General features: G+C 35.5%; 1 protein-coding gene across 6 annotated transcripts in view; it reads right to left on the bottom strand.

The window, feature by feature from the left end:
• PLXDC2 (plexin domain containing 2) overlaps positions 1 to 14077 on the bottom strand; it is a 427187-nt gene that overhangs the window by 104570 nt on the left and 308540 nt on the right. For all 6 annotated transcript variants that reach the window (XM_086334550.1, XM_086334552.1, XM_086334549.1 and 3 more), the window contains one exon: positions 9543 to 9642. In XM_086334550.1, coding sequence (XP_086190676.1) covers positions 9543 to 9642 — 100 coding nt within the window. The remainder of the gene's footprint in view (positions 1 to 9542; positions 9643 to 14077) is intronic.

Consider the following 14077-nt stretch of genomic DNA (forward strand, 5'->3'; position numbering starts at 1 on the left):
GGTAAGTATAAAGAGAAATGTAATATTATCAGCATTTTACCTAGCTCTTGGAATGGTTACAATAACAGGAATGCATTTCTGGATACTATGATACCTATCAGGAATTATTTGACAAGCTATAAATTATATTTAAAACATTGATTTTAGGAAGTCATATGTCATAGTGTTAACAAAAAAATTTATGCATTTGAACAGTCTGGTTCAAATCCTAGTGTTGCTACTAGGTATGTCATGACCTTGGGCTCTTGTTATCCTTTCTGTCCTTCACTTTTCTCATCTATAAAATAGAGATAATAGTACCTATATCACAGAGTTGTTTTGAGGATTAAGATGAGATAGTAAATGAAAGTTGCTTAGAATAATCCCTTTCACACAGTAGGTGTTCAGAAAATGTCAGACATAATTTTTGTCTAATTTCAATATGGCAACCATAGATCATACTGCATGTAATGATCTAATTCCTATAGATTTAGGCCCTGAAATTAGGCTTCTGGGATTTTGTCTCCCATTTTATATTAGGGAAGGTTAAATTTTGATTGAAGTCAACAGACCCAACAATGATGCCCTCTAGGACATGAAGCAGGAGTGTGGTAACTCAGAAGACAGAAAGCTGTCCGTTAGTAACCACGATCAGGAAATGTAGATATCCACACATCTGGGAGGGAAGTCAAATATTTACTCACAACCTACACACACTTCCTTTTCTCTCCACACATATTCTTTCACCCACTTCTGATTATTCTCCATGAAGTTCTACAGCAGAAGAGGAAGGGGAGGGAGTAGCCCAAAATGAACTCTGTGGGGACCGGGGATGCATATAGAGCCCTTCACTGAATACACCTTCAGGTTTCTCAGATTAGGAAAAACTGCTTAGAAATCCAATTCACATCTTTTTGGCATAAACAAAAGATGCACATATAATTTTCAAGTGAAATTTTATCCAACATTAGTGAAAATGCTAATTTCATGGTATTTAGTAAGGTGTCTTGATATACATGAATCATGTCTTCTCTCTCTCAACTTTTAAGGCATATGAAACCATCACTCAGCTTCTGCCTAAATGGTATACATTCCTATATACTGGTTTCCTATACATTTTGCTAAACAATTTAGCTCTCAGAAATAAATAAATAACATGGACTTGCCCTGGGATCACTGTGATGGGGCTTTATGAGCCTTCTTCATCCTAAAATTTGCATAGTATCTATCATATTAGTAGGTGCTTTAAATACTAGTTTTCTTTGAATTTCATACTGTACTTTGAAAAGCTCAAACAATGGGCATGACAGTGAAGCCTCTGGGAGTTTATTATTGATGAAGCAGATTGGGTAAGGGGAAGGAGTGACCTTTTCTGCCATGCTACTTCTATCACCTGCTCAGACACCTCCAACAATTGGGAGGAGATGAATTTAACAAAACCAAAATCAATAAGAATGAGTTTTGTTTGATGACCTGCCAATTAATGACAGCTTCCAAATGGTCATTTCTGTTGTATTTCAGACATCTCCCTGTCAAAAACAAGTAATTAGGAATGTATTTACTGGTAGCTCCTGCCAATGCTAGAAACTTTCATTTGATTCCAGAAATGTATTTCACTCATGTGTCTTCTTGGAAGCTAGCCAAAATAATGGTGAACCAAACATTCTGTCTTGTTGTGATGCAGCTTCAACCGTTTTATTACATCTTTACAAAACCAAGATCAACTATAATACCCATGAAGGGCTTTAAATTTTTTTTAATGAAATGAAATAAATCTCTCAGCAGCTAACACATAGAGAATAAAATTCAATAATCAAAATCTTAAGGCAATATGATTCAAGCATAACCATCGAATTACACTTTTTTAGATATTTTAAACAATATCAGCGGGAGGGACTGAGTGATCATATGGAAGCACCAGGAATTCTCTCCAATCAATATCCATTCTAGCTCAAATGGAAACAGTTTAATGAGTACCCTGTGGCATGATTAGCGATGATCTAGTTTATTTGTCTGCTTGAAAACTAACATTCACAGAGAGAATGTATGAGTTATTTCCTAAATTTCCTAAATTGTCTGATTCTTACATTTATATAAATATTTTAATATCTTGTCTGAATTGTCAAGTAAATGATTAGCTAACACGTTCTTATCTATGTGTTGCAATGCTTAATGACTGGTCCCTAATGATTATTTCTTATTTTCTTTTCTAGTCCCAACTGAGCCTAGCACACAGCACCATTTGGTGAGAGTACTCTTTAATGTAAATATCATATATTGCAAAACTCAATGACAAGTTCATTCCCAGCATTAAGACTCGGAAAAAAAGACTCTTGAGTGAAAAAGTGCACTATTACAGAAGTCATAAGCTTCCCACACAAAAATCCAATACATGAAAAGAATTAGCCGGTTGGAGCTGTGAAATAAAGCATCTACAATAGAAGAAACTTCTGCCTCAAACATTTACAAATATTTATTTATTCTTATTTATTTAGCTGCACTAGGTCTTAGCTGTGGCATGTGAATACTTCGTTGTAGCATATGGATCTAGTTCCCTGACCAGAGATCGAACTCAGGCCCCTGGCACTGGGAGCACAGAGTCCTAGTCACTGGATCACCAGGGAAATCCCTGCCTCAAATGGTTTAAAATTCTCTCTATAGTTCTAATCCTATTAAACAATAATATAAGTTAGCACTGGACAAGGCAACATAAAATTTAGGTGACCATGAGGTGCTAATCTGAACCTCTCAGATTTTCCTCTCATTATTCGTGTTCATAAAAATTCTAAAAAAAATTTCAATTATGTCAAAATTAATCAGTGATTTCTAATATCTAAAAAATTCTTGTTTTTTGCTTCTTTTGAAAAATCAGGATCAATCAAATAGGGTATGGGAGAACCATATGTATTAAAGCAATAAAATATCACTTTGCATAATGCTTTCTATCTTTGAAGAGTTTTATGAGCGGTGACTCGATGGGGAAAATGTCAGGATTTCTATTTCTGCTTCCTTTTGTTGAGCCTGGAGTGAGCTAGTATGTACTTGACAACGGAGTACCTAATGAAGCTGTGCAGTAAAGAGAAGCAATTTTATCTTCTGTAAAAATGAATAATTTTGAAGTGTTTTTCATTTTGAGGAGAGACAAGGTAAGATGACACAATTTACTGAAGGGTTTGTAGATCGATCCGTCATTAAATGAATGAGAAAAGTCCTGATAACTTTGAAAATAATAGATGAGGTTCAGGTCTTCTGAAAAAGCTTTAATTGCAGTGTATAAAAATTAAGGAAAAATATTGTCAACATGTTCTTTCATTTTAGTTACTAAGTAATTATAATAGATGTGTCCTACTACCAAGTCCAAAATTATACACATTTTTTTATGGGCAAAATCAGTTAAAGCAGAATGCTTAAATTTGAAAATGTATCACTGAATCATTTCTAAAATCCTAAAGCCTTTCAAAAGACAAAGAAGAAGTAAAAAGTAGGTTAATATAAATATTATACTTGAAATTTAATATTTTATTTCAACATATACATACGGTTCATTGTCATTCTATTCAATATGGTAACCATGAGTCATACATAACTCTTACAATTGAAATTAATTTAATCCAATTAAAAATTCAATTCCCCAGTCACATTTCAAGTGCATGGTAGTCACGTATGGCTAGTAAGTCCATACTGGACAATTCAGGTTTAAAACATTTCAACAGCACAGAAAGTTCTATTGAATAGTATTGGTCTATGCTGTTATTATTATTATATTTTTAGAATTAAAGCTTAAGGTATTTTGTATAATAAAACTGCATCTCTGTTTCTGTTTAAGCTACATTTTTTTTTAGTCTGTGCACATAATTTTGATCAAGCTCTTTGAAAAATTGCTGCCTATTCTGTAATTTCATAAGGAAACCATGTATGGTAAACTATATACAGTGCTAAAGAGTTCCCTAAATCTCTAAGTATTTTTAAAATACATTTGCTTCCCAAATTATTTTTGAAAATGCTATTTCTCACTGAGCTGTGAATAATAATAACCAACAAAGTGAAGGCACAAACAATGTCAGTATATTTAAAATAGTACATGCCGATGAGAAAGGGACTGGTGTTAAGAAAGAGCCAGTTAATGTATGTTGGTGGGAAGAAAAAAGTGGAGTATTCTAAGGGATTGAGAAATTGTCATTATTTTAACTTGTAGTAGAACAATTTCAAGTTAGGTCAGCTGCTTTCCAGATTAGTTTCTAGTACAGGAATTCTACATGCAGTTGTAACTTTGACGTTACTGAAATGACATAGCTTTGAATTTCCAAATAAGCCAACCATGGAGACACGAGTGGACTTTCAGCATTTCTTGCTGGAAATGTTATGCTCATTAAGCTCAGAAGGTGAAGGAAAAGGTGAGGGATGATGGGGAAAGTCAGCACTCTGGAGACTGACTGAAATTCAAAATGTTAAATGGGAGGAGAGAAACAAACAAGTATGAACGGTATCAGTGAGCACTGTCCATTTATCCAAGACCTCTACGTACTGTGTAAAAGGATCTGGAGGGACATAAGCTGAGACTGAGAAACAATTATTCAGTAGAGCTACTTAGCAAGAACGTATGGCAATTATACATGATCTATGAATAGATGACAATGTTAGAACTTTCTGGTAATCACAAGAATATTAGAGCAACAATGAAATACCATGTTCCGCATATCAAATCTGTGAAGTTTAAAAAATGATAATATTGTCTGAGAGCATTTGGGGAAAAAGGGTATGTAATATGATGCTGCCAGGGGAGTAAATTGTTACAGCCTTTATAGAAAACACTTTGTCAATGTACATAAAAATCCATTAACATTTAAGGGTTGCATATTCACTTTTTATGAATTAGATATGTGTAAACATTTAAAAAGAGGATGTTCAGTACTGTTGTTTTACTGATAATTAACATGAAAAGCAACCTACATGACAAACCAGTACAGAAACAAATTATATAAATTATGAAACAAAGGAATTTGTTGCAGCTATTGATGACCACATTTAGACAGGTATTTAGCAGTGTAGAAAAAAAAATGTTGTATATAAGAAAAACAGGCGCTAAACACATTTACAGGATAATACCAATTTTCTTCCTGTGTGTGTTTGTATACACTATAAACAAAATACTGGATGACGATACAAGGAAATATTGATTGTTATCTCTCTGTAGTAGATTTATGGGCACTTTAATTTCCTTCTTTGGGTTTTCTATTGTTTTAAAAATTCCCTTGAATTAATATGGACTGTGCTCATAATCCCAAGTATGTTTTTACCTCATATTTCTATAATTTATAAACAAGTTCCCTACATGTAGACCTATTTTTCACATCTGTTCCTTTGGGGACTGAACTGACTTATCTCTGTGGTTTTTGTTCTAAGTTCTATAAAATATTTTATGAAAAACAGAAGGTAATGCAGACATATACAACCAACAGACAATACAATAGGTTAACAAACAAATGATGTCATAATCAGAAAGAATGAGTTTCAGAGAGAGTGTCAAAGTGTCCTTGAGTGGAAATTCCCTGTGGCCTCACTCTCCAGGGCACTGGGTCTGGGTATGGACACCTCAGTCAGCACTACTGTCTTTTTAAAGTAGCAACATTGATTCTGATGAATAAACATACATGCAAATACAAATACAGTGTTCCTTTGTGCCAGGTACCACATGCTATACACACATTGTATCTTTAGATACCAAGATGGTCATTTTGCACATAAAGAAAGTTATAGAAATTAAATAAAATGTTCAAGGTCTCATAGCCAGTATTCACATGACAATATCCCTTAAACTTTCTGGACTATTAACTAGCTTTTATCTTTTACTTTTTTCAAATATAAGGATTAATTTCATCATAGACATTTTTCATTTTTTTTTTTTGAAGGAGGAAAGGAATTTCCCTTGTAACCTCAGAACTGTTTACTAACTTACTAACAATGCCTGAATTCCCTTTGATATTTTAAACTATCAGACCACCTAATCTTTTTTGAAAGGTAAAGTCTATTTTAATAAGCCATGGTGAAAGTAATAAGGAAAACATTTATTATTTGGATGCCTTTAAAAACTGAAAAAAAAATTGTTTTGTTGTCGACGTTATGATGAAAGGGAGGTGAATCTTCATAATAAACAAATTCCATTTGCCTTATACCTTTTTGAGTGCTTTACCAAACCTTTACCAAATCTGATAAGAATGGTATACTAATTGTGGGTCCACTGGGAAGAATTATTCTCATGGTTGTCATACTTTCCCGTGTTGTCATGGCTAGATTAAGCCAAGGATCTACAGTCTATAACCCAGGTAACCAAAATGATTGTGTGTTAGTTAGTTGCTCAGTCGTGTCCAACTCTTTGCAACCTCATAGACTGTAGCCCACCAGGCCCCTCTGTCCATGGGATTCTCCAGGCAAGAACACTGGAGTGGGCTGCCATTTCTTTCTCCAAAAGGAACTATAGAAAGAGAGAAAGTAAAGTCACTCAGTCCTGTCTGACTCTGCGACCCCATGGACTGTAGCCGACCAGGCTCCTCCATCCATGGCATTTTCCAGGCAAGAGTACTGGAGTGGGTTGCCATTTCCTTCTCCAACCAAAATGATTAAAAGAATAGAAAATCGATCTTATGAGAATGAGGTCCTGTATAATAATGCACCTTGGAATACAGAAGAAATAAAACCACCCATTACTGAAGATAATGATCAGTTTTCCCTAAATTCACTCAGGAGAAGAAAAAGGGGTAACAGAGATAGAAGATTTAAATTCCCTATAAGGATGACTCCTAATAAGCAAGGTTGCTAAGTAAGGGAACAGAATCTTGAAAAGAACTTAAATATTTATCTAAATTCTGATTGTGCAAGTAAGTAGCATATTGATCTCTAGGAATCATCTAATTCCTCAAAAAAATATTACTTGTGTAACTTGTATTACGGTATTCTTGGGTTAGCCTAATCTCTGGCATAAATAAGTAAGCTGTTTTTTTTTTCCCCCTGACTGAGAATACAATGCAACCATGCAACCATGTCTTTTACATTGAACTTCCTAACACATACTGTTACACTTTATAAATGTGGGAACAGATTTTCAAGGAGATTAAAATTTCTCTGTTTCTCCAAAGACTTTTAAGTAGAACACATCAATTACAATGTTCTTGCTAAAATATGGTCCCATCTAACGGCAGGGATGAGTGGACTGGAAACTCAGGACTTCTGTTCCTTCTTGGCAAATTTTCTCAAGATGACACTGAGGTTAACAGGAAATGTGAACATCACTCTGGCGCAAAGCCTGCCTGAGAGAAGCTTCTCCCTGAACTCAAAGCTTGAGTACTTCCTTTAGATGAATGCTGAGTCCCAAACTTCAGATGTAATCTGTTCTCAAAATTTATATTAACGTTGCCAATTTATTCAATGAAATTTATACTTAAGAAGGATATTTTCCCCTCCAAACATAAGGGTCACCCTATTACAATGTCACAAGGGATGCAAAAATTGCATTTAGGGATGATGCTGTCTGAGGACAATTTTGTCATCTGTCAGTTCTGACAGTTTTGTTTTCAATTTGGTCCTTTTCCCATATATTTTTTAAGTTGATATGTCATATTTTCACTTTTATTCAATTCAATAAATTTTCTATTCCTTCTTCTTATTTATTTATTTATTTTTTGCCTCACCTTATGTGGGATCTTCAGAGAAGACAATGGCACCCCACTCCAGTACTCTTGCCTGGAAAATCCCATGGATGGAGGAGCCTGGTAGGCTGCAGTCCATGGGGTCGCTAAGAGTCGGACTTGAGCGACTTCACTTTCATTTTTCACTTTCATGCATTGGAGAAGGAAATGGCAATCCACTCCAGTGTTCTTGCCTGGAGAATCCCAGGGACAGAGGAGCCCAGTGGGCTGCCGTCTCTGGGGTCACACAGAGTTGGACACGACTGAAGCGACTTAGCAGCAGCAGTATGCGGGATCTTGGTTCCCTAACCAGGGACTGAACTTGTGCTCCCTGCAGTGGAAGTGGGGAGTTGTAACCACTGGACTGCCAGGGAAGTCCCCTCTGATACAATAATTGAATATTAAAATACATTTGCAAAAAAAAAAAAATTCCTTTACTTTGGTGGATCTTCTTCAAACAATAATATATCAGAATATCAATGTGTACCAGGATGGCTTTTGAGGAAGCTGCAAATAAAATTCTTTCTGGGATGAAAGAAGCCACAAATAAAACTAGCGATCCTTTTACTTGAGTGATAATTGGCTCAGGTCATGCTTGACTGAAAACCTCTGAAAGGAAAAATGTGAGAACATTCTTCCTCACACAGGAATCAACTTGGCCTCTTCCAGGGCTCAGCCTCTTGTCTAAGAGTTCTGTCAGGATGCCTTTATGTTGCCTGCACATAAGGATATGTCTCTGCTCTGTTCACAGTACAGGTTTGCTTCTGGAAAACCTGCCTTGATTTAACAGTTGGCTGGAATATTACCTCCCACAAATTCTCAGTGAACAAGGAGAAACAGCCATGGAAGATTCACTGTCTTCACCAAACAGAACTGCCACAAATGAATGTCATTCTAAACTGTAATTATAAGATAACCCCTATAATGTTTCCAGCCAATCCACTGCTCTGAAAAGTCTAATTTGCACTGCATTTACTTTCTATATTTGAGAGATGACATAATTAAACAGATGTAGCACAAGTCTAGAACAAACAGCATACGCATGTGATAAATCAAGTCTACCGCTATAAGGAAATAAAAGAGGAACAAGACCTTTGAACAAAAGGGAAAGGAATGATCTAATATTGAGATGTATTATATTGTAACCTCTTGCTTTACATGAATACATCCAGGACACAAATAATAATCACCTTTGGTACTACCATACCCAAGCAACCTTTAGGGCTATTCTTGAAATAGAGGGAGGTTTCTGAAAACAGAAGCTTTCAAGAAATGGCTATTTACATGATCAGAACTACTACAAATAGCAGTTACATTTTTGATTTTTAATATGATGACCAGCTGCCCAAGTAACATATATGTTTTTATTCTAAAAATATAAACTGCACTAGAAAGGCAAAAGTGATTTAAACCAAAAAATAAAATATATTATGTGATAGGTATGGCTCTGTCAATATTTTTTAACCTCAATTTCTATACTTTTTAAAATAAATCTTCCTTTAGACTCTCAAATAATTTTATAAGAATGTTTTAAATATAGAATGGCACAAAGCTGTTCTTTTGCTGAGAAATTTATGTAAACTAAACAGTCACACAACTATCAGTCAAATAACTTGTCACTCTTTTAAGTTCTTCTTCCTATTAATAAAAGAAATATATCTGCACAACCAAACTATTCCAAAGAATCCAAGCTGTCTTGGCTTGGCTATTTAATTTCACTCCTCCTAAATTATTAGTTCAACACTACCAGAGAGATAGCAAATGCCAATTAGACTTATAAGCCAAACAATATAATTAAGAAGCAGCAATTAGCCTAAATCAACCTCCTTTCAATTTACCCCTACAGCACTCAGACTCTGAGATTACCCTTCTTCTACATACTGGGAATTTGTTGGATCCTGTGGACAACGACAAATGCATCTGACAGGCCCACTTTCACTGGGTGATTGGTCGAACTTATCTGTGTGACCAAGACAGGAATCTGGAAAAGAAAAAGCATATTGTTATGAGTTAGATTTGAATTTCATTCAGGGGTAGGGGTGGGGAATGTCATCATTCTGTTTAATGGATAAAATTAGATGATGGAGATGAAGGGACAGAGAGAGCAGGAAATAGTAAAGAAAAAAGACATAAATATCTGAAAATAACATCTGTTTAGAGCTATTTGATGGGTTAAAGTGACAAGAGGGTTCCTAGTTCTACAGATGGGGCTATTTGATGATGAAAGTAACAGATTCTCCAAGAATCAAATGGATGTTGAATGCTGAAAATTTATCACACATACTGGCACACCATGAATGCATGTAGTGCTGGCTATCATTTCAGAAACACAGATTTTTTTTGGTTTCATTTGTTTTCCCTAAAGACTGTATTATATATTCATTTTCATAGTTGAAAAAAATCCTTGTTTTCAAGTGGCCTTGTAGATATAAAATGTAGAGAAAGATAATAGTGTGCTCTTAACTACATATTATTAACATACATTTGATTATTACATTGATTAAAATTAATATTAATAGATAAATTAAAACTAATATTAATATAGTTGATTAATATACAGTGAGATTTGGCAATTGTTTGTTAATGGATGTCAAACTTCACTATCCTCGGTAAAACTCATATGGAAAACACATTATTATGGGTCAGTTTAAGGTCATATCTCCTAAATTTAAATCTCAATAGAACCAAAATCTGAATATTATAGACATCTATAATGCATTCATTTTTAAAAATTAGGACACACTGAGAATATACTAAACATGATACAACAGTAGTAAGACAAATTCTTACTACTAGTCATTTTTTCTAGATTAAGAAAAGAATCATTAGAGGTATGATTACTATTTTTACTACCTGTTTTATAGAGAAAAAAAGGGGAATGAACAATTCTATTCACCATTACAATGAAAAGAATAAAATACTTAGGAATATATCCACCTAAAGAAACAAAAGACCTATATATAGAAAACTATAAAACACTGGTGAAAGAAATCAAAAAGGACACTAATAGATGGGAGAAACATACCATGTTCATGGATCAGAAAAATCAATATAGTGAAAATGAGTATACTACCCAAAGCAATCTATAGATACAATGCAATCCCTATAAAGCTACCAATGGTATTTTTCAGAGAACTAGAACAAATAATTTCACAATTTGTATGGAAATACAAAAAACCTTGAATAGCCAAAGCAATCTTGAGAAAGAAGAATGGAACTGGAGGAATCAACCTGCCTGACTTCAGGCTCTACTACAAAGCCACAGTCATCAAGACAGTATGGTACTGGCACAAAGACAGAAATATAGATCAATGGAACAAAATAGAAAGCCCAGAGATAAATCCACACACCTATGGACACCTTATCTTTGACAAAGGAGGCAAGAATATACAATGGAGAAAAGACAATCTCTTTAACAAGTGGTACTGGGAAAACTGGTCAACCACTTGTAAAAGAATGAAACTAGAACACTTTCTTACACCATACACAAAAATAAACTCAAAATGGATTAAAGATCTAAATGTAAGACAAGAAACTATAAAACTCCTAGAGGAGAACATAGGCAAAAACACTCTCCAACATGATCCTCTATGACCCACCTCCCAGAATATTGGAAATAAAAGCAAAAATAAACAAATGGGACCTAATTAAAATTTAAAGCTTCTGCACAACAACGGAAACTATAAGCAAGGTGAAAAGACAGCTTTCAGAATGGGAGAAAATAATAGCAAATGAAGCAACTGACAAAAAATTAATCTCAAAAATATACAAGCAACTCCTGCAGCTCAATTCCAGAAAAATAAATGACCCAATAAAAAAATAGGCCAAAGAACTAAACAGACATTTCTCCAAAGAAGACATTCTGATGGCTAACAAACACATGAAAAGATGCTCAACATCACTCATTATCAAATTCAAATCAAAACCACAATGAGGTACCATTTCACGCCAGTCAGAATGGCTGCGATCCAAAAGTCTACAAGCAATAAATGCTGGAGAGGGTGTGGAGAAAAGGGAACCCTCTTACACTGTTGGTGGGAATGCAAACTAGTACAGCCACTATGGAGAACAGTGTGGAGATTCCTTAAAAAACTGGAAATAGAACTGCCATATAACCCAGCAATCTCACTGGAGAAGGAAATGGCAACTCACTCCAGTATTCTTGCCTGGAAATACCATGAGCAGAAAAACCTGGTGGGCTACAGTCCATGGGGTCACAAAAGAGTCAGACATGACATGGCAACTAAGCAAGAACAAGTCATACTTAGTATCAATATATGTGGCTTGAAGTATACTAGGTAAGTGGTAAGTATAGGAGCTGGAGTGGCAGGAAGATGATTCTTGGTGAGCATGTCATGGATTTAAGGAGAGGGAGAAGAAGAGAGTCAACAGCATCATCAAGACTTCTGGTCTTAGTAGCAAGAAAAATGGCATCATGCTTTTCACTGGGGCCAGTGTGCTGCACAGCTTCAGGGTTCTTCCCATTGCTGGCTATGAGCACAGTGTCCTCTGCTTGTGCAGAGAGGACAGCTGTGAAGAGCAACATAGAAAGGTCCAGAGAAGGAGGAGACTAGGGGCAGGAAGCGATGCAAAAGGAAGAGGACTGCAATACCACTGGCCTCGAGCGCTATTCTTTCACATTTTATAGAGTGCATGAATAAAAGCATAGAATTTCTAAAACTCTGCTATTTTATCCTGATTAAATATTAACATGAAAATGTACAAGAAGCTTTTGACTCTCCACATTTTCCTAGAAGCCAGCCAAGTCTTTTAGGAAACGATTACATATCATGTTTAGAATAAAACCACTTTTATCAATTGGATGAAATGCTTAATTTGGGAAAAGATTAATGAGGCCAAGTGTAGGCTTTCTCTTAGATTTCTTTCAGGAACACGTCTGCCTCTCTTCACCTGATACTGTCCTATCTTTTCCACTTTGCCTTCTTGGGCTGTTATCTTTTCACTTCAAAACCTCAAAGGCGTGGGGTTGTTCAGCATAAAGATGGTTCATCTACTCACTTACTGCAGTAAGTAATTGGGCCATGTGAGCTCCCTGTGAGCGAGTCAGGCCAGGCTTCACAGCTTATAATGAGAGGCCATTTGTTAAGCTAAATCAGGAGCATGGCTAAAACTACATTTAAAATGAACAATTTTTTTTTTTTTTTTACTAACATCAACAAAGCAATTGTGTGTGTGCATATGTATACAAATAAACTGTCTAGAATTAGAACTGAGAGTGCACAAAATTAGCACAAGGACCTGTCATAGTGTCACAGTCCCCTACTCTATAGCAGACTCTGTATTGGATACAAAGTACGCAACTCAGAGAAGCCATAGCCAAGGGTAATGTCCAAGAACAAAAACTCTGAAACTCTACTTATGGAAGCTATTCTTTATCCTTTCTCCAAATTTATATTCATCCTTAAAATGTCTCCTAAGTTAGTTCCTGAGGATGTCAGTCAGGAAGCCAATCTGCATACAATCTCTGAACAACACCAGCTTTTAAAAAATGTGGCTTCATTATTTTCAAGAGCCTGTAATACTCACCTTTTTATGATTAAAGCTAAGCTTAATTTTCACTTGACCTCTGTATGATTTGTAATGAATCATAAATTTCTAAGAACAGGTTTTTCATTCCACAGGACAGATACAGAAAAGGAGTGTTAACACCAGTTAAAATATGCTTCCATTTCGGCTTACACAAGCATTTGTCAATTCTTTTCTTTTAAGGTATTTTAATTTTCCTTCCATTTCATAAGACATAGATAAGTTTGTTACTTAAGTAAGTATAATTTTTTTCTAGAAATGATACAGTGAAGCACATGAAGTATGGAGGCAGAAAAGAGTTGGAATAACTAGGTGAAATTAAGGCAGGAAATGGTATCAGGCGTCAGCTTAGGGCAGAGCATGCAGGGCTTTGGCGGAAGATTCAGAGACAGAAATTGTTCTCTTTTCCGTCTGTAGTATTATTCTCCAGGACACAAGGGCCAGACACAGTACTGAAAACGTGAACTTTTATGTCTGTCTCTATAACAGTTAGGTGGGTAACAGCATGCTGCTCGAGTCAGAGGGAACAGAATTTTATTTTTCTCTGTGTTCTGCCCTGCAAACCTTGCCAAAACATTCATTTGTTTCCATTATGGCCCAGCTATGTATCTAATAGGCAGCACAGCATCTCAGCAAGGGTCTGATTGCAGAGCATGTGCTCCCAAGTATGAATCATATGCCTAGCAGAATGCAACTGGAGAAGAATTACTTTAAACTCATTTTTGTTCACTCGCTAACAACAGCAACGTGGTGTCTAATAGCTTATACATGTACCTTAAAAAAAACCCAAAGCTTGCAATTTTAACCACTCTTACCTTCACTTAACCCTTAACTTCCTACCTCATCTCCCTTAAAAATCTAACTGGGCT

Source organism: Bos grunniens, chromosome 13 (genome assembly GCF_055505025.1).
Source record: "Bos grunniens cultivar Pamir isolate PY7600 chromosome 13, Bosgru_T2T1.0, whole genome shotgun sequence".
NCBI lineage: Eukaryota > Metazoa > Chordata > Mammalia > Artiodactyla > Bovidae > Bos > Bos grunniens.